Source organism: Crinia signifera, chromosome 4, assembly GCF_055691185.1.
Source record: "Crinia signifera chromosome 4, ASM5569118v1, whole genome shotgun sequence".
NCBI classification, from domain to species: domain Eukaryota; kingdom Metazoa; phylum Chordata; class Amphibia; order Anura; family Myobatrachidae; genus Crinia; species Crinia signifera.
In genome coordinates, this window is record NC_139220.1 from 187,776,465 (window position 1) to 187,802,900 (window position 26,436).

General features: G+C 41.9%; 1 protein-coding gene across 2 annotated transcripts in view; it reads left to right on the forward strand.

Moving 5' to 3' along the window:
• Positions 1 to 1,355: 1,355 nt before the first annotated feature.
• Positions 1,356 to 26,436, forward strand: part of SND1 (staphylococcal nuclease and tudor domain containing 1) — a 657,666-nt gene continuing 632,585 nt past the window's right edge. For both annotated transcript variants that reach the window (XM_083183246.1, XM_083183247.1), the window contains exons 1-5: positions 1,356 to 1,555; positions 9,339 to 9,488; positions 13,193 to 13,313; positions 17,320 to 17,398; positions 23,949 to 24,109. In XM_083183246.1, the coding sequence (XP_083039372.1) occupies positions 1,490 to 1,555; positions 9,339 to 9,488; positions 13,193 to 13,313; positions 17,320 to 17,398; positions 23,949 to 24,109 (577 nt within the window). In that variant the 5' untranslated portion in view covers positions 1,356 to 1,489. The remainder of the gene's footprint in view (positions 1,556 to 9,338; positions 9,489 to 13,192; positions 13,314 to 17,319; positions 17,399 to 23,948; positions 24,110 to 26,436) is intronic.

Here is a 26,436-nt window from a genome sequence, read left to right on the forward strand (position 1 = left end):
GGACCTAGTGGGGCGGCGAGGCGGTAGAGGGAGCAGGGGGGGCTGGGGACGCTGCGGGGGACACAGGCGGCATAGAGCCGGGCAGGGGGAGCCGGCGGGAGCTGTCAGTATTGAATAAAAAAAAAAAGCCCATACAATGCATGGGCGGCCTGTGATTGGCTGAGCGCTCTCTCAGCCAGTCAGCAATTGGCTGAGAGAGCGCTCAGCCAATCACAGGCTGCCCATTCATTGTATAGGCTTTTTTTTTCTAGCACTGACAGCTCCCGCCGGCTCCCCCTGCCCGGCTCTATGCCGTCTGTGTCCCCCGCAGCGTCTGTGTCCACCGCTGCTGGGGACAGCGTCTGTGTCCCCCGCAGCGGGGGACACAGATGCTGTCCCCCGCTGCGTCCCCAGCCCCCCTGCTCCCACCAGCTCCCACCTCACTAGCCCCCCCCCCCCCCCCTGCTCCCTGGGTTTTTTACATGTGATAAATCGAGACGATTTATCACATGTAAAAAATGGCACATCAAGTGCCAATCTAATCAAGCTCCCCCGGAGCAGCCGGGGAAGCTCAGGGGGAAGTCGGGGGCAACTTGTCCTAAGGACAAGTCGCCCTAGTGTATGGGGGCCTTTACTGTATAATGTCTTCTTTTTGTGATACATGCCTCCTTTCCATGAGACCATGCCCCTTTTTGCGGTGCAGGGAAGCCACGCAAGGGTCACGTCTGCTGTAGGTGGGCCTGTGTGCTGAAAATGCCAGGGCCGATTTATAGTCCCAGTCCGGCCTTCTGTCCATACACGCTGGGCATAGTCCCCCAGTGTGTATGGACCTTTAAAAGTAATTATACCAGAGTTAAATACTAGTAACTAGTTAACAAGCTCAAAGAATCGAAACATTATTAGTCTCTGTTATGAAAAGCAATGTAACAACACACAAAATATGTACAACTATTAGTTTATAAAAATAAATAAGCTTCATACACAGAGTTACATGTTTACCAAACACAGTATCAATGAAGTTAAGAACCCTCCATACTTGATACATTTCATGTTTATTTTGAGAAACCTTGATGAGAAGGAAATTTTAGAGAAAAACCCAAAACATCAGCTACAGATCAGCGTCTGTGCCTTGCCCACAGCCCCGGTTGCAGTGCCGGGAGCCCCCTCTTCTCCCCACTTTGGCGCCACAATATTGTACTACGAACGACACGACTGCCATCCAGCGCACTGGATACTAGCACTCGCTACACACACGCTGACGTGTCTTTCTTACAACCGCAACCCGGAAGCATAAGGCTGTGCAAGGCGGGGCCTCCGCGTCATCCTGAGACCGCTCTATACTCACCTATGAATGAAGCGCATGTGCGGGTCAGGCGGAGGGGGAGGGTGATAAATAGCGGCTGTGCGGCGGCGGCGCTCTCTCTGAGTCAGTGTGTAAAGGAAGCAGCAGCAGGCAACAGCAGATTTCGGCCCGATCCTCAGTCTCCGCACTTCTCCTTACCGTCACGTCATGGCTTCCTCCGGTGCTCAAGCTGCTCAGCCGGCTCCTGCCCTGCAGAGAGGCATCGTCAAGATGGTGAGGAGCCCGGGAGACTGGCTTCCTAGCCGGGACGTCTGCGGGGGTCGTGGGGACAGAGAGCTGTTTTAATGCTTGCCGTGGGGGAGGTGGAAGCCCGCTGGTCACTGCCAGCCAGGGGGACGTGTCACAGGACAGCGGGCACCGGCCGGGGGAACTTCAGTGCGGTTACTCCATACGTTGCTGGAAGTTGGGTACAGCTGCAGCAGGATGGCAGGAGAGTGCCCGCTGTGCCCAGGTGTCTGCTCACATACTGGAGCACTTAAGACGGGGCTCTGCTTACCAGCTGGGTGCTGAAGGGACGTCTCTGGCTCGTAGTAATAGTGGGGCAGCGCTGGCTACCTGTGGCGCTCCAGCTGTTGTGGCACCATAGCGAGGTGCCAGCTTATACCTGGCCGTCAGATCCTGCTGCCGCGGGGTGCACACCTCACCCCTGTAGGAGCAGCGCTCATTTGCCCCCTGTACAAAGGACGAGTTACCTTATCTATAACTGATCTGGGTGCACATGTGCCCCTGTGCTCTCCACTGGTCTCTGGTCCATGGCATTGCTCTATGCTCTTTATTGGTCTATGTTAGTGGCCCATGCTCCGTCCTGATCTCTGGTCCATGGCAGTTCCCCTTGTCCTGGTCTAAATGATCAGTGTTCTGACAGCAGGTCAGGGCTGCATGGTGATGCAAAACCAATGTGTACAGTATGTGGTGCTGTAGGTTAATGGGTATTACTGTTTTGCTGGTAATGGTTACATGATGGATTCATATTAGCATTTGATAGTCTGTAAATTGTCTGACCTGCAGAATGACAACAGACACTATTGGACAAGCAGCTGGGGATAGAAGACTATATTTTCTTGAGACTTGGTTAAAATGTTGCAACTCATCCTAAAGCCTCTGATACTCTGTTGCACAACAGCGGAAAATAGTGCGGTGTAGCATCAAACATAAGAAAGTATATCTGTTGAAGTTTTAAAAATTGATGCAGTAATATAGGGTCACATCCTACTTTTAGGTTGACATTTATCCGCTTTCAGATGAGTATCTTCAATAAATAAGCCTATATACTGAAGGGATTTGTCATGTTTCTCTATATATAATTAAAAAACTTATGTAGTTTATGAACATTGCTATTCCTCAGATAAAGTAGACATCTTTAAAATCTTGCTGCTCCTGGCATTAAGCTACACAATAAATAAACGTATTCTATTGGACAGATGGTCTGTGTTCTTACAGGTGCTGAGGTATAATCAGTTTGGGCTATTGACAGTACTTCTTGCATAGATACACTGGAGAGTAGCTGGAATGGTATAAGGTCCTTTGATTGACACATATTGGGTTGACCACTGAAGGGTGGTATGGCTTAGTTTGACACATGAAAGAAATCAACATGGCTACGGCTGATAGGGTTTCAAGGACGACACAAGCATTAGGTCAAAAATAGCAAGGTAGACAGTCCAAGGTTCAGTCAACATAAGCTTTTCACCTTTTTAGCAGACCTGTGCTGACAGGCAGTATTTCATCCCCTACCATCCGCTAGGCTAGGATGTGTAGGGAGAATAGAATAGTGTTCCAAGCGTAGCAAGGGCAACAGTACTTTGTTGGTGCCAATGTTGACATGCGGGATAAAAAATTAGAAAAACTAATGCTGTCCAGGCCATTTTCGACCTTCCAACCTTGTTGACCTTAGCAGTCGGCCTTTTTCATGTATCGGCCTAGGTGATGTCAGCCTTCTTTGGTCGACACAATTCATCTCAACCTAATGTGTTGAACCAGTGACCCATACGCACTGGAATCCATACTCATCACACTTTTCCATTTTCAGTTTGTGGTATCCTTGTGTGGGACCAATGGCAGAACTTGAGTGGTTTGCTCAGGTACAAAAATATTGGAGTCCACTCCAACTCAAGTTCACAATATGCCGCACAGCAGTGGCCCTGCACCAATGGTAGTTCCGCCTTGTGTGGGACCAACAACTTTCACTAGCATGTTGGCAATTTTGTTGTGCAGCAAGTATGGTGGTCCAATGCATTTAAAGTGACAGTTAGAAAATTATTTTATTGGTGTAATTAAGTAGTTTTCAGTGGAAGCTAAAATTGCAGGGCCGCTATCTTTAATACAATTGCCTATTAAGACACTACAGTATATGGTGAAAGATTTTGCACAGGGCTTTCTGAGGGATATTGTTCTAGGATGTACATTAAATATTGAAGCGATAACAGGCAATTTCTCCCCTTGAAGTCACCCATGTATAGCCACCTTAAGACTGTATTTCATGGTGCGTTTAGAATGAAGCATATGGACATTGAGGGATATAAACTAGAATGGCTATAACAATTTAGAATGTGGGTATGTAGTGTCGGATATATCTGCATACACCTATTCAATGTGTCTTCCTTCAGCCACGTTGTCGCCTCTGCAAATTCAACTTTTTAAAAGATAAAACTGCGTTGTCGAAAAAGGAGGCTAAATTGTCAAAGCAGTAGTTAGCTCCCAATGCAACAAGCAGGCAGCAATAAAGCAAATTAGCTCTGTATCAAACATCTGCTTTCTTTGCAGTTGGACATGTAACATGGAATGTTTAACAAGTGCTATTGTCACCTGGGTGGCTTTTTTAGCTGAAAGTGCTAGTGTTAAGTGCCTCTGACACAGCTTAAGTTAAGCTTGTGGGCATTTTACATACCTAAGGCATTACAACTCTTCAAGTTGTGCACTTAATTTAGATGCTTTTGTCTGACAGAGTTTTAGACCGTAAACTGTATAATCTTGTACACAACCATTGGGTTCCTGCTGTCCTTCCACTTCATTTGCCAACTGTTTGTCACCTAAATAAAATGTTTAAAATTAAAATTAGGTGTGAAATTGCACCTGCATCGGCTGTCACTTGGCCCAATACATGCTGGACCTGATTTCATTGGCAGTTCCCCGGGAGGGTTCCCATATGATTTTGTACTTTATGTAGGATTTTTTTCCATATGGTAAATCGCATGCGATCAATAGCATGCAACTCCCGGGGAGCTGCAAGCAGTGGGACGCTGGGAGCCAGGCTGCAGAAGAATACAAGAACCGATAGAAATTAATGGGCAGCCAATACGCGTCCGCCCATTCATTCATTTATTTTTATGTTTAATTCACCTGGCTCCACCCACCTAGCTCTCTGTGTCCCCCAGTATCAGATGCCTTAAGACTGCAACATTGTACGCATAATTTTGACAGATGGTCACATCTTCACTAGAATGAGTGTTGCTCCTTTACACTCACTTTAATCCAGTGGTTCTCAAACTTGGTCCTCAGGACCCCACACAGTTCACGTTTTCCAGGTCACCCGACAGGTGCACTCATTGCTGACTGACACATTTTAAAAGATACTTAAATCTCTATTGGACACCTGAACATCTAGAGCGCCACCAAATCTATTGGTAAAGTGGTCTAACAGACTTTTGGGATATCTAGCCCGATCCCCAAGGATCCACACCAGAAGACAAAGTGGCTGCCATCAGGACACTGCCATACAGAGAGACTCTGAGCGGATAAATCATCCTTACACAGCAATTAAAGGAAACTCCATTGCCTTTCTCAAAGCTCCCTAAAAATATCTGGAGACTATACCAATGGTAATATACAACTACTTTACCCAGTATATTATTATTGAGTCTCATTTCAACTAGATCTTTAAAACTTTTAATCTATATACCACTTTTTGCCATCACTAAGGCAGGCGACTAATTGATAGGTTTTTTTTTATTTTATATTTTGTGTTTGCATGGTCTTATATTCTATTGCTTTTTATATAATATATATTAGAGGTAATTTATTTTTACAAGAGAACAGTCTAAAATGTATTGTCTACAGCCAGCGCTGGCGTCTCTTTTCTTGTTTACTTATTGGGGACTGACCACCCCCTGCCAGCAGCTGTTAATTGCGCACCACACAACCCTTTATTCATAGTTCAAACATTATGTCCTATATGTTCTGAGCAAGGAAATGGTTGTGCGAGGGTTCACCTGAGAACTTTTCAAAAGGGTTTTGCTCTAGCAATTTGTCACTGTTTTGGTTGATGCTTTGAGGAGCTGCAAATTTGTTTTGTTACCTTGACCTGCGTACTGCTACTCATTCTGCTTCTAAAGCCCATCCTGACGGATTTACCACGTAAGTCTTTGGACTGATTTTTTTTATTTCCCCTGCCGGCATACCTGTGAAATAAAGCACCCCTAGTGTTAAGCCAATACTTTGATTCTTCAAGATTTATAGTCTTGATTCCTCCAGCTGTGTGTTACGGTCACACAGGAGTAAATCCACGCTGCCTTGTTTCTTATTTGACTTGAAAGTGATTCAGTTAGATTTATCACATGTGTAACTAGATCTGTTACTGTGGGGTAGATTTCCCTCATACCTACATGGATTTCCATTTGCCTGCCACGATGTTGTAGTAAAATATCAGGACAGGAGATATGTAGTGTTTTTTTTCAGTAAGTGTTAAAAATGATTGTACATTTCTATGGTGTCTACTATAGGGCACTGTGTTTTGTCATCCATCTGAGTTTTTTTGGTCCTTAGTCATTTGAACTAGTTAGAATCCTAGTTCTTTCACATTGGGGTTAAGTGGAATTTAAACTAAAATATGTACTGACTTTGTACATAAAGGAAATAAAATTATGGCCTTGCAGTTGAACACAAATCATAGCACCGTAAGGATATTGCTTTGTCTGCAAGTTTGTGTATGTTACCAGGAAGTATTTTGCCTGGGATTTTTTCATCTTTAAAAAGGAAATGTTTTATTGTTTGTGCAGGTTAACGCTGAGCAACCACTGAAACAAAACAAATTTTTTCATATAGTACTAGTGATTATGATCTATGTAGTTGGCAATGTAATTAAAATGGCCTAGCCATTAGAAGGCACTGCATTCAACCTAAAGCCTACACACAAGATGAAAAAATAAAATCACTCAGTCTCTTCTAAGTGATATCTTTAAAAAAAAAAATAGCTGTAATCAATTTAGTTAAAGATGTGCTTCTGCACCTCAATAACGACCACTACCATTTGCTGAACATGCAGGTTGACCTGTTATAAAGCCAACAAACCCGTATGTTCAGCAGACCCCGATGACATCACTGAACAATATGGTTCAGTGTGTATGTACTCAATATCGTTCGACTTGCAGCACCGCTGATTTAGTTAACTATATCGAAAGTGCCCCAAATAAAGTGTATGGGCTTTTATAAGGAAAATTATTTGATACATGTGATACTTTTGGTAGTCATAACCAATGGTAGGTCAGGTTTTGGTGGTAGGTTGAGTATGGAAGGGACTTGATTAGTTTTATTTCACAATGGTCAATTAATAGACAATATATCAAGGGCCATAAGCCCAATACAAATCATTTTTTTCATTGATGTAGATTTTTAATAGTGGGTTATGTTTGAGGAAACATATTAAGGGGTTTAGATTATTTGATAGCTTACCTGTGGGAAGAGGTTTTAGGAAGACTTGTATAAGGAGGGAATAGGTGCAGAGTAGTCTTCAGGAAGCTGAATCTGGCAGGCTTCAACGCAGTCAGAAATGGCCCCAATGCATAGATGTGCTGATATTTCTAACTGTTGGAAATATTGGCACACATTGAATACCATATGTCCATTACCACATAACCAAAACTATAGGTTAATTATAAGCATAATTTGCTTATTTTAATCTGATTTATCTGTAAAACTAGTGGTGCCTTTAAAAAAGGTGAACACTCAAGAGTGCCATGATTCCATAACGTTTGCTGTAGAGGTAGTGGCGCAAAATAATATTCTGCATACACATGCTGACTAAAATTGGTTAGAGAACCAGAGTGCTTGATTAATTTGGAAGCTACCTAAATAGACCATTATTTATTTTATTTGTTTATTAGCATTTTTTTCTATAGTGCATACATTACGCAGCGCTTTACAGAGATTATTTGACCATTCACATCTGTCCCTGCCCCAGTGGAGCTTACAATCTATATTCCCTACCACATGTACATGCTCACAGACATTCTAGGTTTTTTTTGGGGGGAGCCAATTAACCTACCAGTATATTTTTGGATTGTGGGAGGAAACCAGAGCACCCGGAGGAAACCCACGCAAGCACGGGGAGAATATACAAACTCTGCACAGTTAGGGCCATGGTGTGTATTGAACCCATGACCTCAGTGCTGAGGCAGTAATGCTTACCATTACTCCATCTGTACTGCCCTACCATTCTGAAACCCAAAAGAGTGCTGCCAGCAGTTATCAGGTATTTGTCTGCCTCAAGCATGCAGATCAAAACTCCTGATAACCAGCTCTGTCAACCCTGTATTGCCAGCCTCACATCAAAGTCCAAGCATGAGATGGACTGGTTTAAAGCACATCAACACTGTGGAGCAGTTGAAGTGTTCTGTGGCGAGATGAATTGCGCTTCTCTTGTAGTCAGATGGGAAAGTGTGAGTTTGGCAATTGCCGAGAGGACGTTACCTATCTGACTGCATCATGGCAATTGTAGTTTGGAGGCAGTATAATGGTATTGGCTTGGTTTTCAGCGTTAAGGCTCGGGTTATTTCCAGTGCAGGGCAATCTTAATGATTCAGCATACAAAGCTATTTTGAACAATACTAGGCTTTCAACATTTTGGGAAAAGCCCTTTTCTGTTCAAACTTTATTGTGACTCAATGCACAAAGCAAGGACTATGAAGACATAATTTAAGTTTGTTGTGAAAGACCTTGACTGGCACTGAGTTCTGACCATCCAAATCCAGCTGCCTTTGGGATGAACTGGAATGGAGATTGAGTTGGAACTTCTAATCCAATATCAGCGTGTGACCTCATAAATGCTCTACAAAATGAATGGCCACAAATTTCCGCTAAACACTGCAAAATCTTGTGGATCGCCTTCCAAGAAGTGTAGCTGCAAAAGGGAAACCAACGCAATAGTGAAGAATGTGTTGTAATACAATTTAATTACATTACTTGTTGGTATAATGGTCAGGCATCAGAATAAATTTGTCCATATGCATGTAAAAAATACAAAAATTGATTGCCATTTTCAAGTGCAGATTTTTATGAAAATATACCCGAAGAATCCATTTTTGCTAGTTTGGAAAATTGGATTAATTCTAAACAAACACCACAAACTACAAATAGAATTGGATCATGCTTATTTTCAACAAATAAGGATGTTGATGTTGGAATGTGAGCAGTCCAAAAAGTGTCAAAGGGACCAAGTGGTACCTTTATAGTATAGTAATTAGACTTTGATCATGTTTATCATTGTAGGTCAGTTAAGTGTTAAAAGTTGGTAAAATCTTATCTGGGGCCAAATGTAATAGGGTGAGAGATTTTGGGAGAGTTTTCCCGTTTTTTTTAAAGCAGCAATCAATTACATGGCAAAATCAACCTGGTTTTGCAGTGTAATTGATTGCTGCTTTAAAAAACATGGGAAAACTCTCCCAAAGTCTCTCACTTTGTGAAACTCTCACCCTATTACAGTTGTCTCCCGATATTTAAAGCTGTAAGATGTCTGTCCCTATATGCAGTCAAGGACAAGACTGTTCCTTCTCAGTGTCATCTTCTACCTCTGGAAGGGCTATAGAAGGAATAAGACTGAAAAGAACAGATATGGGTTGTGTGAGGGATGCAGTGAATGAACAATAATAAAAAATTTCACATACAGTAAGTAGTTTTACTTCCCCATTTGTTAAAATTCACTGGGAATGGCCTGGGTTTTAAAGTACAAAGCTTATTTTACTTGCCTTTACATTATAAATCACTGTATTGCTTTGTTTTGCAGGTCCTTTCTGGATGTGCCATTATCGTAAGGGGCCAGCCTCGTGGTGGTCCACCTCCGGAACGTCAGATTAACCTTAGTAACATCCGTGCAGGAGCTCTTGCACGCAGAGCTGCTGTGTCTCAGCAAGACTCAAAAGATACTCCCGATGAGGTGAGCGCATATTTAGGATTGGATATAGTTAAAAAAAACTAACTTTGGAAAATGGCTTGGTTTACAGCTGGACTTTGTTTATAACAAATTAACAAATTGTTACTTAGAAAATATAGTCGGAGCAAACTTGTTTGGCACTTCGTTGTGAAAGAAATTGGTCATTGGTGGTATTCTGTACTATTCAATGAGCTTTTCCTAACAGCACCTTGGGGCAATAAACATTGCAAGTATTTTTAAGTGTGAAGCCATTTGCAGGGCACCTTGTACAATTGCTGTGTGCGATGAGATGCACGCTCCCGTCACACATCTCATCACACAGCTCAAAAAGTATGTGCTGCCCATACTTTTTGTACTAGATCTCATCTCATTGCAAATGTGATGGGATCTAGTCCAAATTGTATACAATAATTGTACCTTGTATAGACACCTTAAATTCTGAAGCCTGCTTAATGTGTTGTGCTTTGTGTGCTGAGCGATGCTAGATCACTCAGATCGCTTAGCAAGATCGCTAGCACACAGCATGTCTGCAGAGCAATCCGTCAGCGCCAGTGTTCTCCGATGAGAGAACACTGTTAATTAAAAACGAGCATGCTGGTTCTTAATCCTAAGGACTGACAATCATCTACCTGCAACTGTTAGCAGTGCACCTTTTTGTTCTGATTTAAGGCTGGTTCTTAATCACCTGAAGATAGCGACATGCGGGGCTGCGCATTGCTGTTGCCCCTACACACGTAGTGATAAGGCATTTTCTAAGCAATCTAGACAAATGAAGTCAGATCGCTTATAAAATGCCCCTAAATCGCTAAGTGTATAGGCCCCATTAGCTTCCATCTCGCTTTGCCAGCCAACTAATTGAAAAGTCCAAAAAGGAAAGCTAAAATGTGCAAGTTTTGTTCATCACTACTCACTACGGTTTCTCATTTAAATAAAAGTTGGCTGCATTTCGTGGATCTGATTCTGTGTTTCGGGGTAAACTAAAAGCAACTGCACCTAGACTAAACCATAGTTAAGAAATGCCGTGTCCAACTCAAATCTAAAATGCTGTATAAAATAAAGCTGTCCTGCATTTGTGGGCTACTTGTTACAGCAGGCGGTGTTGATCATGCATGTAAAGAATCTGCCCTAGTGTGTCCCATTGGCTGCAGATGTGTTTATGGGAATGCAAGGTTTGCTTTATTAGTATACACCAACCACAACATGTGGTATGGAAATCTGTTAGTGTGGGCTCATAATTTGGCACTTATTGGGTCTATTTAATCGGGAACCTTGCAGCGCATACTGTATTTGTGTGATGGAGGACATAGTTAATGAGGCTTTCTGAGCAGCTTATATAGATCAGAGGCTGCTGTGATGAGATGACGTTTAGAGACTTCGGCATGCAGCCTCCCAGCAGTTTGAAGACTTCACAAGTTGAATTTGAAAAGCTCCATTTTGGAAGAACATAAACTATCTGATTTTCCGCTAATCCAAAATCAATTGGGCTCAATCAAGCAATGGAGGCAATTAACATCTTGAATTTGCTACATTGTATCCTAAGCACCTGCTTGGTTTTCTTTAACACGTTTTACCACACAGATTACATAGAAGAGATTTCTGTTTTCCAGTTAGTTTTGAATGCGTCATACTAGATGGTCATCTATGAGCTTAGTCTTAAACTACAGTGTAGAGCAGGGGTGGGGAACCTTTTTTGTGCCAAGGGCCATTTGTATGGGGAAAAAATCCTTCGGGGGCCATATGTAAAAATGTCTCTTACAAATTGTCCTGCTGCAGCCGTCCCACGCTTCGGCGGCTGCCGCTGAATAGGACTGACAGTCTCTGGCTGCTGTTGATTAAGAGGAATCTTGCAAGAACTACTGACCTCTTGCGGGAATTCCCCTGTACTTGACTCCTGGCAAAGCTGCCTGGTGGGTGGGAGGGCCACTCAAACGGCTACGGGGGCCGCATACGGCCCCAGGGCCTGAGGTTCCCCACCCCTGGTGTAGAGGATTAAGTTTAGTATTTTTAAGAACAAGGACTCAATCCTGGCTGTCGTTCTCATTGATAATGTTTTGCTCATCTGGAAACATAATTTGTTACAGATTGAACACTCACATAAACAGGGTTAATGTCCAATGGTTCTGTGTTCTACAAATTGCCTCAGCATATTCACCGTTAAGGTGAGGACAGTCTGCTTATTTCAAGTTACTAGTGTCGAGGAAAACACCTGCTACAGTCTAGAAAAAACTTGCAACCGATTAGCCAGTAGGCATAAACTATTGCTTTACAGATCTTGGATGTGCGCAAGTTTAAGATGGTGTTTGGTGTAACAGTGCCCTCTACTGTCAAGAACCTGGAAATGAGGACAGATTAAAGGCTTTAGATTTTATGGATATTGATTCAGTGTTACTTGCATATGAGTCTTAAATTAAATCTGCATTTCTGCTCGGTTTGGAAAATGTTTCTCCCTTTCAGTAAACTTTTTTTAATATATAAAATATCTGCAGTGTCAACCGGTTCAGAAACAATTACAAGCAGCTATAACTGACTTTTCTATATTTGGGGCTCAGTGTACACTGCTAAACATAACAGCAGAGATTTGGGGTCACATTGTGTGCTGTGCTTGTAAAATCCAGAAGTTCAGGAAAATTAATATTTAAAGCACACATTGTAAACATGCCTTTAATCTTCATTGTTCTTTAAAATGAGAATGTTTCCAGCAGTTCTGAAGGTGCGAATGTCCAGGCAATTTGCAAAACCTATCTGCATAAACGTTTACATTAACCCTTTGAGGTCCGCACCACAAAAAAAGCAACCCAAACTGATTTCTCAACAGTTTGGTAGAGGCCTAGATCTCAAACTGTGGGGTCTCATTTAAAAAAACTATTGATTGTTGTTGGTTGAAAAATAGGAAGAATCTTTGCATTAATGTAAAAAGGACATAATGCAGTAGCTTTGTGCACTGCTCTCAATGAATCATGTGTTTAGAGCAGTGGTTCTCAAACTGTGGGGCCTGTCCTCTTTTCAGAATGGGTCACGACTCCATGTTGTTGACATCAGGCTGTTGACTTTTCAAACTCAGTCAGTTATTCAAGGAGTATGAAAAATGTGTTGAATGGTCTGTTATTTTAGACTAGTCATATCATTTTATGCCTCCATAATGCTGCCATGCATGTGCTGTCTGCGGACTACAGATGTGATGTGATGGCTTTCTACAGTCACTGGGGTCCTGATTTTTTTTTATCTAATGGGGTCCCAGAGCAAAATAGTTTGAGGACCCCTGGTTTAGACGTTTTAAAATGACGACAAAATATGAACAGACTTATTTCCAGTCTTTTTCTGTTTTATCTTCTGAATTGCACTTGCTACCACTTTTCCAAGTCATCCATTTGTCATTTAACTTTTGTAAAAAATTTGTTTTTGGGCATTCAGAATGACTACCAAACTTTCATGACCATTAACATACATAACATTGTAAAATTAACGTTCCATAAATGGGACTTGACCTCTTACTAAATTGCAGATTTTTCTTGAGACTGCTTTGTGAATTCATCCTGCAAAATGCATGTAATGTTAAATGGCAAGAACAGTGCATTGAATAATCCCTTAAAGGTTTGAGTAAAACAATGAGTGCATATTATTGGATTATAATGTGTTAGAGGATGCACCAACGAAGGGTAATTTGGCACAGGTATACTGCATAATAAAATGCTACTTCCTCATTTCAGCCATGGGCGTTTCCTGCTCGAGAGTTCCTGAGGAGAAAGCTGATTGGGAAAGAGATCTGTTTCACTGTAGAGTACAAGACTCCACAAGGAAGAGAATATGGAATGGTGTATTTGGGTAAAGGTGCGTTTCACATATATATTATAGAAACTATATTTCTTTTTTGGTGAAAAGTCAAATACTATTGACATTTAGCTTAAGTAAACTGTTAAACATGATAAGCGAAAGTTCAGAAGTTCGATTTTATTTAAGGCAAACACGTAGGAATTAAAAATTTGATTGAATGACAACTGTATATGAACTGAATGGATAATTGTTCCAGCAGAGTCCTTTCAAAAAAGGAAATTATCTTCTAGGAGGCATGTGAAAAATACAGCACTACCAGGCATGGTGAAATGCCAAAGTGCATAAAGTCCTTTAGTTATAAAACATTAACTGTAATAATGGCCGGTTAAATTTCCCATATCTGAGATCCAAGATATTCCAAAATAAAAAATGAATGCAACTGAGCAAACATCTTAGCTTTCTGATAGTTACATATGCACACAAATGTATTACAAAGTTACCATCTGCTTATGTGTATAAGGTGAATATGGAAACAAAATTAATTTTGTTTAGAAATGGGTTGCATCCCATCATTGCATGCAAATATTTTAAAATAAAGATTTTCAAATATTTCTTGTTCCAGGATTTTATAAAAATATTCTCAATGTGTACTTGTGACTTATTCATGTTTCTACTGGTCCAATTAAAAGGTTTTAGTCACACTTTGTTTTATGTAATTGCCTCAATTCTGTCTTATTTTGATTTATTTAATCTATGAACAATTATTGCTTAATTGTTTTGTGAATTTGGCACATGTCTAGACATATATTCTGCTAGCATGGGGTTGGCTGAAGTCTTAGCATGGCAAGTGGCACAAAGATGGCTGGCTCTTTGACCTAATCACAGAAGGCATAAAATGTAACTTGATACGAAATCTAAAACTGAGAAATATTAAAGACCAACAAGACAATGTTGTTCACATTTTGTTATATGTAATATTTGTGGGCGATAACACTAGGTGCTATCCTTATACCGTTGCTTATGAGTCCTGCACAGAGCGATATTAAGGCATTTTCTGAGCGATTTTAAATTTCACTGAATAGCTCAGAAAATGCCTTCAAATTGCTGTGTAGTGTACACAGCAATCTAAATGCATGGCCACGCGGGTCTGTATCTGGTGGCCAATTAATAACCCGCACTCAGGTTATTAATCGGTTGGGGACAGTGCCTTCACCAGAGAACCAATGCCCCTGGCACATCGCTGGCACATCACTGTCTTCTGAGTGATCATTCTGAGCGCTGTAACATCGCTCAGAACGCTCATTCCCTCTTGACGCCCCATGTGTAGGGCCCATTAGTTTAGTGTGTTCCTGCTAGTTGTAACATTTGTTGCTAATAGCAGTGCGATGCATTTAAAATAAAAAAGGTTTCATAATATAAATGACGTATGCTGCTCAATAAAGTTATTTTTAATAAAGTATATAGCCTACACCCAGGAATGTCACATTTTAGGGACATACTGTTAGATGTTACAGTATTTATCAGGTGGATGATACGGTTATGTATCAATTATACATCAACCTGGTCAGGCCTCTGCTTAATCAAAGTAGTTTTATGGCAGCATTCAGTGAAATTCATTCAGGTATCATGTTTGGAATGAATAACAATATGTTCACACGTAAACGTGGTAATCACAGAAAGGGAATCTATATATCACCAGTTGCCACCATCTATATGTTTCTATATTGATTGTTGGCTAGAGTGCTGGCAATTAAGTCCTGATGTAGTTTATTGAAAGCAAATTCTTCTTAGAGTTGTAGTATTCTCCAATTAGACTGTGCCCTGTATCCGATTATAATCAGTCTAGTTAGACCTATAGTGGATCAATTATATGGTATAATATCAATAAGTTTACTCCATAACTGGAATCACAATGTACTAATCTGCTAAAAGGGTAGCAATCCTATCACATTGCAGCAACTGATAATGGTCCTATGTGGTAGCATTGAATCACTGTGGGTAGATTAAGTCCACTGGGAGCCTGATATAACCTCTGCCCTGATAATGGAGGGGGTGAGAGAACTAGTTTATTAGTACACCAATAGTTTTCATCAACATCTGCACTGGATGCACTCTCTTAAACCTGGCCACTAAGATGGTATAAGTAACAGGAGAACCACATATGCAAAAGGGTGAAGTGTTGATTTAAAAATGTAGTTGAAACCAATGACCATCATCATCTTTGATTCTCCCTGCTTTGATCACTGTCTGGTGAAACGATTGATGTATATCGTGAGAAGTTCCATGTAGAAAGTGTCCTAAAGGAATAAAAAAATCAAGGATTTTTTTGTTCTATGCAGTGACCCCATAAATATGTAGGGTGGAGTATTCCGACGCCTAAATATATAGGACATGAGGAAATTAAGGGCGGTATGAGCTGATAAGGGATACAGCATGTCTAAATAGATTCTTCTCAGAGAAACGGTGTATCGTTATCTATCTTATGGAGGCCATCAGGAGACCTGGTTCCTAACAGGAAGAGAACTGGTTTCTTGTTTTAATAATTCTTTATCCCAATCACCTTCCGATGCCCATGTCCACTTAACATTCCATCAGTAGCGAGCCCCTTTATTTTCCATGATGAAACCTGATAAATATGTTTTGCAACTGTGGTTTCAAATTTTGCTGATCTTATATGCATTTATTATGATTTTTCTGACTTTTTTATTGTGACAAGACGAGTCATGTATTAATCATTCTGATGTGAAATCCAAGTAGCCCAGTGTATACAAACAATTTGCCTGTGCCCAAATCTGTGATTAATTTGGTGTAAAAGCATGCTTGGCTGTTCTTTGATATGCACGGTATGTTGCCATTTTGTGTGATTAGCACAGCTTTGCTATTGTATTTAAGCATATCAATAGTGGTCTTGTAAACATTTTAAGTACATAAATAGCAGTTTCTTTTCAATGTCTGGATAAGCCTTAAAGTGCCCATACACCTGTCTGATTTGGGACGATTTTGCCCCACCTGAATATGTTTGTAGTCCTCTCTGACCCGATGCGCGATCCTGTGCGCATTGGGTTTGAGTGTCGAGGTTAGATGTGCTGCACATTAAGTCTATTGGATCTGACCCATCAGTGGCACTATAAGCTTTTGCAGAGTACCGCACCCTGTCCGGTTTTACAACCTCAAAATGCACGCTGCCCTTTGTTTGGCACTGTGCACCTTATGCTGCCCCCCCACCACATTGATATGCTGCTGAGATCTTTCAGTGTGTGCCATAATGTGTAATTGTCATTATGACAGAATATGTAATGGGCATAGAGTATGACCATGTTTAATGGACGTAATCTATCAAACATAGTAATTTTTTCATATGGCTTTTTTAATTCCTAAAGTAAATATCTAATATAAAATGTGCCCTCCCGATTGAAAAAGTGCCCTGCCTGGTTTCAGCACCCTGCCCTAAAAAGACCTCTAGAGAACACTTATCGCGGGTGCTTTTTTAGCATGCGGAATGTGTCTGTTTAGTCTGTAGGTGTGTGCCATCTGTGAAGCACCGTTGGCATTTACCAATGTGCAGCAGCAGGGTCTGGTCAGCGGGGTCCAATCAGCAACTGGGAGCTAGTAGTGGTATTTGTCGGGCAGCTGGGTGGGAAGCAATGCTGAATCTAGAAACATATTTTGAAAAGACTGGTAGCTTATTGGCTGAGAGATTTCAGCCAATCAGCGTCCAACCAGTTTTTTCAAAATGTTATCAAATTCAGCTGCGCTTCCCGCTCAGCAAATACCACTACAAGCTGTCTGCCTTCCACTGCTTGCTACTGCAGCTCCCCTGGGGATAAAACATGCAATTTGGCACACCACGTGCCAAATCTTAAGCAAGCCTCCTGGTCAGCTGCCGGGGGGCTCTCAAGTCCAAAATGGTCTGACGTTTTCACAGTATTAACCAGAAAAGCAAAATCCCATGTATAAAGTTTCTAATTTTCCAAAAAAGATTTTCGGCTGTTTTGTCCACCACTTTGGTGACATAGGTGATTTAAAAATATTTATAGCTAATCTGAATTATTTTCTTATACAGATACATCAGGTGAGAATATCGCTGAATCCCTGGTTGCAGAAGGACTGGCATCTCGGCGAGAAGGGGTTCGAGCATCAACGTAAGTACTCAAGTTTCAGGGAGTTCCTCAGCAGTAGGCATGGTAAATTCTAAAGCAATTGCCTTAGTGTTCTGAGTTACTCTTAAAAAAATCAATGTTCCTCCTTTGACTTCACTGCAACACTTTCATTCCAGAGAGCTACATACACAGTGAAAGATCAATCACCCATAGCGGCAGTCAGCTAATGTAATGTGCTGCGCATGACTATGTTGCCATAGTCATACGCAGCACATTACATTATGGTGTGCACAGCCAGGAATAAATTCTAGCCCTCGGTGGGGGTTTCTACAACTACAAGCAGTCAGGGGGTGATTCTAGCATTATCTTAATCCAGTGATGGCTAACCATAACACTCCAGCTGTTTCTGAACTACACATCCCAGCATGCCCTACATCATTTTTAGCATGGCCAAATAGCAGAGCATGCTGGGATGTGGAGTTCAATAGCTGGAGTGTCAAGGTTAGCCATCACTGTCTTAATCATTAATCCACATAAAACCCCTGACAACCACCAATAAAGTGTTGGATGTAAATGTGCGAAAATTTAAAAATGCATCCCCACCCCCCCTATAGATATTGTGAGAATGAATTTGTGCATTGCAGAAAGACTACCATACTTTATTATTTTTACTGACACTACCAGAAAACATTTGGTCACCATGCCCACAAACGCTGGCTTCATGTCCATCAGCTTGTGAACCATTTGCTAGTAGATTCATCTGTGCTTTTGGCCTCACGCAGTTGCAGTACAATCCGTATGCATGCAGTCATTCAATATTTTAACACTGTGCAAATTAGAACAGCAGCGATCAGGCCTCAATCAGGCCCATTGGTAACTAGTTAAAAGCTAATAAAAATGCCGGCTTAGTCCTGGTCTGCTCTTGCCTCTAATCAGTCTTCACAGCTCCCTCTCCATAACCAGAAAGTTAAAAACCAACTTTTTAAGGAGTACGGTAATTTAGTCCGTTGAGTGGCACTACTTCACCATACAGGTGTGGAGTGTTTAGTCTTTGTTTATGTATTACACTATAGTTTCCTCCTTTATAGTAATGCACCCAACACACCATAATTTGTATCGACAGGAAAACTGTGTGCGGCTGCTAAAACAGCGAGGCTCTTGGCTAAATTCAGCGGGCTCTGCATTATCTGCAAGTCTTGCTGTTTGGGGGAATCCTCGCGGTCAGAGGAGGGGGTTAAATGACGAGGGCCACTTGTTTTTGGCAATTCCATCATGCAGGAAATAAAATTGGTTTCAAAGAGTACTTTAAACATGCCTAATAGCCTCAAACGGTGGTTCATTAGAGAGAGGTTCCAGAGTCAGCTATGTACCATAGCTTCTATGACTGTATATTGGAGTCACAAAGTTGCAAGTTTAGCAATTTATCTGTGGTTAGAAGCCTAAACATCTCATCTCAAACATATTTTAATTACCATGAAGATGATTGGAGAAACCCACCCCTTAAAGATAGTGAACATCAAATGAGCATTTGAGATTAGGCAATTATGGCCATTATCCACTTCTGTGTTTTTTTTTTTTTTTTCATTATGTAATGGTGGCTTTTACGTTTTACTTTTCAGTGTTAGGGAGAGGCATATCAAACCACACAAAATAATTTCAGTTGTAAGATGCATTGCAACCACTCTTTGTATGCTAAAAATTAGATTGCAAAAAACATACAAAGTACCCAACCAGTGAGCTCCTAAATGTCTCATTCCTACCCCATGATTCCAGAGTTACCATAAGTGCATCATACAGTTATTTCCCAGAATAGATTTAGTAGTCCTGATTTATCAAATCAGGGTTTACTTTAGTTTGGTATTTGACATGATTTATTTCAGACCTGTTTGGCAAAAATGAAAATATTAACCCCGCGTCCCCGAAGAACTTGTGGTCAATTAACTGCTCCTGACCTCTTCAGTGCAGCTTCTGGATCCGTGTGCTTATCTGATATATGGCTCTGGAGGAACTGGTTAGTACCAGGGCCGGATGAGCTGAAGACTTAATGTGGGCATCATACTCCTGGAAATCTGTCATTGAAAATGTGTAAAAGGTGGGCCGGTGAGGCACTGCCTTACTTTTCATAGACTTTTTAATCCGGAGTTTAAACCATAAAAATTAGTAAAATGATGCAAAGATACTTTTAATTGTATTTTTCATATTATATAGGCAAAACTCTGGTTTTTATTAGGAGAGGCTCGGCCTCACCTGCCTGACCTTACTGGTGCTTAAGTGACTGTCACTTTAGGGTGAGACATCTGCTGCTCCAGCATTTTAGGGAGTTACTACGTATTCCTACTAACTCTCTTTAGTGCCTAACACTTACCCCTCAAACTGTAATGGTCATGCCTCAGCTAAAGACCCTGAGAATGTAAAACTGTTGCCAATGTCAGCATTGCATACTGTTTTAATGCATCATGAAAAATCATAGGGAAGTTTAGACCAAGGGAGATGGTGGAGTAACTTGCACAGTAGCAGAATTTCTAAGTGTGCGTTCCCTGTCTGCTACTTTGGGAATGTAACTTGAAGAAGGTTGAATAAAAAAAAAGCAAACTGGTTCCTTAAGACCTGTTGTAGGACATGGACAAAGGATAGTGGACATTGCCTAATTAGAGGGTAGAGTTGCGCCCTATGTGAAAGATGAATACAAATTTGCTGTAACACATGCACTTGAGGACCGAGCATAGCTGAAAGACTGAGAATCCGTCTAGGCAACACTGAAGGTTGCAATCAGGAGTCGGCATATGTAAAGTGCTGGATGTTTTTAAAATGTTAACTGAAAATGCTGAATCAGCCATTTAAGCAAGAAAATGTTGTTCAATTGCAAAACAAATAAATCAAAGGAGTGATTTTAGGGTTAATTGATTTGTCAATTATAAAGGATTATTTTTTTTTAAGTGGTTTTAGACATAACAGTGATATGCAACATGCCAAACAGTGGTTCTTTATTATATTAAGAAAGTGAGTAGTATAAAGTGAAAATATTTTGACACATTAATAGTGAACATAAACTAAAAAAGTAGGGTGGAATTGCACAACAGGATACAATGATAACAAAATACGCAATCTAAAATTACCTTTCACTTATGAGGAAAGTCTAATTAAGGTAATCAATAAAAGTGAAAAAATATTTATTAAAGGTCTTATGCCAACCTTTATAGTAATACGCCTGCTGCCCGCACATGTAATCTAAGATTTACACAATACTAACGAGCTGAAAGAGGCTGGGCAGTTTCCATTTCATTAAAGTGGAAGGAAGAACATGAATTCCAATGTTATAAATCAAATGCTAGCAGTCACCATTATGATTAACAAAGGTTTCTCAGGACCTAAAGGCATGTGTTTTTTTTCATGGTGCCCCTACATGCGCGATCGGTTGCGACATTGTAATGCAATGTCCCATCGCATCTGATTACATCTTATGGCCCAAAGTGCTTTTTCCAGCATCTGACGTTGCATGCCATCTGCGATGTTACATCTGGTTCTAGAAGAGAGCAGGCATCCGTGCAGCACTATGCAGCAGCGCTGGAGGACGGTGGGGATCGGCAGAAGAATTTGGAGAAACAATTTAAAACACTGGGCAGTACATTCAGTACAGTGTGTTCAATAGTTCATTTCAAATTCTGCCACTGACCCCTGCCTGCACAGCACTGCGCTACATTGCCGCCAGCACTCCTGCTGCCACCGATCGCATGTGGTTAGAAACCACATGTGATCTTTTATGCAATTCGATAGTTATGTGCAGCAATATCTATTGACGCAACATTCAAACGACAGACACGTGCATCGTGTCTGGTGACCCATTCGACGTGCGAACAATGTTTGATTTATCGCACAGATGTGGTCAAAATCAAAGGATTGTATGCAATATTTCCCTAGTGTATGGACACCATAAATTGTGGAAAAGAAATTACAAATCTTACATTTTTAAGAATGGTAAGAGAGGAGTATTGAAGACCAGACACCCACCCGGTCTTTAAGGGTGCTCAATGGGGTTATCTAAGGATTGTATGTAGTGGTGGACTTGTAAAAACAGAGGAATGGGCATGAGGAAGTCTCAATTCAACAAAAAAAAAAGAACATGGCCATCATTGATGGCTAGTAAACCCTTTTGGTGCCTAAATTATAGGGAATAAAAGTTGGATTACCAAGCTTCTGTGAACAAGAATAGTTTTTTTTTTTTTTTTTTGGTTACATGGAAAAGTTCTGGCCATCTTGTTTAGGGAATTTATTGATGCGTTGATTTGTTATTAGTTCAATGGTATTTAAGATGTAGAGTAAAGAGAATGGTCAAGATGTTTAACTCAGCCAGCCTTATAATTGTTCCAAAAAAGAATGTTTGTATGTAGCAGAGTTGTGTAGTTGGTGGCCAATAGGGCTGCTGGTTAAGGATAAAACTAGGCTTCTTCCAAGACATGAATAGTATAAAAATCTGTAAGAGCCAGTCAACCACATAGTGCAGTGGTTCCCAACATCCAAAGTACCTCCAACAGTTCATGTTTTCTAGGTCTTCACACATAATTGCAAGTGAAATAATTAGCTCCACCTGTGGAGCTTTTAAAATGTGTTGGTAAATAAGTATACCTGCTGGGTGACCCTGAAATGTGAACTGTTGGGGGTACTTGAGGTCCAAGGTTGGGAACCACTGACATAGTGGAACAGTGCATATTTAGAGAAAAAAGCATATGAGGAATGCTCAGTCCCCAAATTTTTAGCTTAAGGGTATCTAACTTATACACAATTTGGAATTCCTAAAATCCTGGAATATCTAAGATACAAACCACCTTTTAAAATTGGGTACTTGTTTCCTAGCAGGGCGGCCAGAATTATTACGTACGCGAACGTAGTGAAATAACATTGCATCACGTATAGTAGTAGCATGCGATGCGATTTTCCCATTCCCGCCCCCTGTCATTCCCGCCCCGAAATCACTCTGAGGTAATATTCTGTCATGAGAAGAAGCATACCTCGGAGCTGGTGGTGATTTTTGGAGATAAACTTGGTGTTAACATAATGCAAAAGCACACTCCTGTTATCCTTAGCTGTGGTAATAGAAACATTGTGGACTTTTTCAATTCCAAGAAATTGTGCTTTGTGTTGTACAGGTGACACAGCCGGTGCAGTTTCCTGTCAACTTTATTGTATCAAATCTCATCTTGCTTGTACTGCCATTGTATAGTGCTAAAGAGTAGGCCTTGTAAGATCTACTCCCATAAATTCTGTTTAATAAAGTTACTTGCATTTAATGTAACTAGTTATCATGCAGCTTTTCTTGACAAATTTTTCCACAAGCTTTGGGGCTAGCTGCATTTAAGTGATATATTTGCTTGGGATACGGTCACTAGGTCGACAAGGCGGATTGTCGATGCAAGCATTAGGTCGACATGGGGAATGTAGTTAGTCAAAAGGTTGACATGGGGTCTTTCACTTTTTTTGAGCTGATATGTGTCAACAAGCGGTATCTCATGCCTTACCATCCATTAGAGAGTAAAATAGTGTGCCGAGCATAGAGAGTAAGGCGCCATGCGAGGGGATAAAGTGCACTTATAGTATCCATGTCGACTGTTAACATTCGGGTGAAAAACCCCATGTCGACATTTTGACTGTTCCTTGCTTATGTCGACCTAATGACCCTGTCTACCTAACCCAATGTCAATCTTCATGCATATTGACCTAGTTTCTGTCTATCCAATGATCCATACCTGATTTGCTTGGGTGGGAGGCTATTATGCATTCCTTCCTGTATTTAAAATTCTATCCTAGATTTGCCCATCAGGATGGAGACAATGCTGTAGCGGTCTCCCTCGTTGTGCACATCTGTACCGGTAATCCGTAATGATCCCACTAGATTACTAGTGTATTTGTATAGCTTTGTTAAATCAAGTGTTTGTATTACACGTTACTGGTTAATGGCCTTTGCACAGAGCACAGATTTACAATAGTTGTTTAATTAGATCTTATTAACCCCACCACAGATCTGCCATTTAGTTTGCAGCGCTCCTGTTGCCTGCAGGTTATTTCAGAATGCGCTAATAGTATGCGGACGTCATTCAGCTGTAATTTGCTAGGGAGGTTTTTAACATACTGTTAATAAGACATTTTTGCTTGAGGAGCAGCTTGACTGTGAGGACTCGTTCAGTTAGCAGACTAATGCAATCATCTAATTGGCTTTTATGGATATAATCTCACAGAACAGATTAAACTACAATCTTTTCATTCTGCACTGTGGAGAAACCAGGTCCAGTTCCAGATGGGTGGACAATTAAAACTTTGGTTTGGCCGGGTATATACATTCAGATTTGTACCTGCTAAAGTGCTCTAACAAGGGCTTCTATCTACTTTATTCATTTAATCCCAATAAAATAAGATTTTGATGCAAATATATCTAAAAATTTAATGAAGAGGAATGGGTGACCGAGCATTTCCCTGAGTGCTTGATGAAATATTGTGGTGTTTCCATGCACAAAGTAGTGGCGAGGGTGACGATAATACATTGACTCTTCAGTGTTTCCTGTAAAATTGAATTTGTGTAACGGACTTCTTGTCATTGCAGTCCTGAGCAAAACAGATTGGTGGAGATTGAAGAACAAGCAAGAGCTGCAAAGAAGGGAGTCTGGAGTGAAGGGACTGGCTCACACACAATCCGAGACCTCAAATACACAATAGAAAACGCCAGACATTTTGTGGACTCCATGCATCAGAAACCAGTTAATGGTAAGGTGATAGAGTGGACATCCTTCCCGGTTTTCATCTGCATACCACTTGTCATATCCTATGCTTAAGCATCAGATAATCTGAAAGGATATGGCTAATGTGATGTTCACTTTGAGTCACTTGTGTCTGGCTTCCTTAAATTCTGTTGGGTTTGACCACAGCTTTTATACATTTATTAATCTGCTTATGCGTTTTAGTCATGCAGGCTATTTGTATGCTTTATGTAAATCAAATTATTAATGGTTATGAGGAATTTCTAGCACACACTTTGTAATGGGCATCTGAGGTAACCAGTAAGTTGTTGCTCTAATCAGCCACGAGTGCTGCAGAAGTTTTTGCTCACTTAGGGCGAGATGTACTAAAGGGAAAATGCGGTAAAACCCCCGTTTTACCGCATTTTCCTATGTACTAAAACCCGTTCGCCACGTCACCGCAGGGCAGGGTATCGCCACCTTTGGGTGGCGATACCCTATAGAAGCCTATGGGCTTCTTTTCGCCGCCCGCCGCGTCGCCGCAACCCCGCCGCCTCGCCGACCCCCCCTTTCCCCCCTCCCTTGGGCTTACCTTCTTGCAGGTCCTCCTGGACCCCGGAAGGTAAGCCCTTCCTCCCCCTAGCAACGCAGCCGGACGTCCTTCCGGCTGCAGGGGGAGGAGGAAGCGCCGGGGACAGCTTGCTTAGCTGTCCCCGGCGTGAGAAAGCTGCAGAAGCCGGCTGGGAGGTGACGGAGACCCCCCGCAGACCACAGTACAGGTATCGCGGGGGGCCTCCGTCACCGCATCGCGATGCCAGCCGCATATGTTAGTACATATGCGGCGGCATCGCGGCGGGGGGGGGCGCGAAGGGCGGCGATGTATTTTAATACATCCCGCCCCCTTAGGGCGGGATGTATTAAAATACATCGCCGCCCTTCGCGCCCCCCCCGCCGCGATGCCGCCGCATATGTACTAACATATGCGGCTGGCATCGCGATGCGGTGACGGAGGCCCCCCGCGATACCTGTACTGTGGTCTGCGGGGGGTCTCCGTCACCTCCCAGCCGGCTTCTGCAGCTTTCTCACGCCGGGGACAGCTAAGCAAGCTGTCCCCGGCGCTTCCTCCTCCCCCTGCAGCCGGAAGGACGTCCGGCTGCGTTGCTAGGGGGAGGAAGGGCTTACCTTCCGGGGTCCAGGAGGACCTGCAAGAAGGTAAGCCCAAGGGAGGGGGGAAAGGGGGGGTCGGCGAGGCGGCGGGGTTGCGGCGACGCGGCGGGCGGCGAAAAGAAGCCCATAGGCTTCTATAGGGTATCGCCACCCAAAGGTGGCGATACCCTGCCCTGCGGTGACGTGGCGAACGGGTTTTAGTACATAGGAAAATGCGGTAAAACGGGGGTTTTACCGCATTTTCCCTTTAGTACATCTCGCCCTTACTGTTGAGGTGGTGGGCAGACAAGTGAGGAAATTCCATGATTTGGATGGCCAAAACTTTACATGTTTAGCAGGTATAGGTGGATAAACTTGGTGCTTCTGAGCACGGTAAGCACTTTAATGGGCCGAATACAATGGAACTGCTGCAGGTGCCCATAAGAATAATTCTATTGCCTCCATATTTTACAGCACACTAATCTCAATTTCAGGCAGTTTTGTCTATCTAGCATCTTCCTTCTGTTTAGGGTGGTTACCATGACACTAATTCATTTGGTGGTGAATAGGTATAAGTGACCAGTTCCAGTTTGGAAAATGGGGTGTGGGGAAAAAAAAGATCAGCTGTGACTAGGTCCATAGGTTTACACCATTTGTTCAATGTGCAATAGGTCTCCTAGGTCAAAAGGCTGATGTAAAAATGCACCAATGCATTTTCTTGTATATTTAACCAACTCTTTGGCTACTTACTAAGCAGTATGTCTGAACTTACGGATTGGTCAGTCTCATCGCTCAGAATGGAGCATATTGGTCAGTGCATGCCCAATATGCATGTTCTGATGGTCACTAGCTTTGATGTGCAGCACTGTGCTGCACATCAAACCATGATTACTAGTAGCAGAATGTATGCTAATGAAGGACTGATTATGCGTCCTCAACTTTGATCAATGTGTACACGTCTGCCTGATGGACTGAAATCAGGTCCTATCAGCTGGGTACACATTGCTTCAGTGTGCACTCATCTTGAACCAGATTAGTAAAAACTGTATACTTGCTGGCTTGCAACAATTCAAGCAAAGTGCCTCTCTACTCAAGTTACTATTACCAATCCAACTTCATTTCCCCCCCTCTGCCCCCCTCCCCTATCAGACACATGGCTTGGGCAGGGTTTTTTGGTGCAACTCTGCAAATTATGTCTGTTTCTTACGT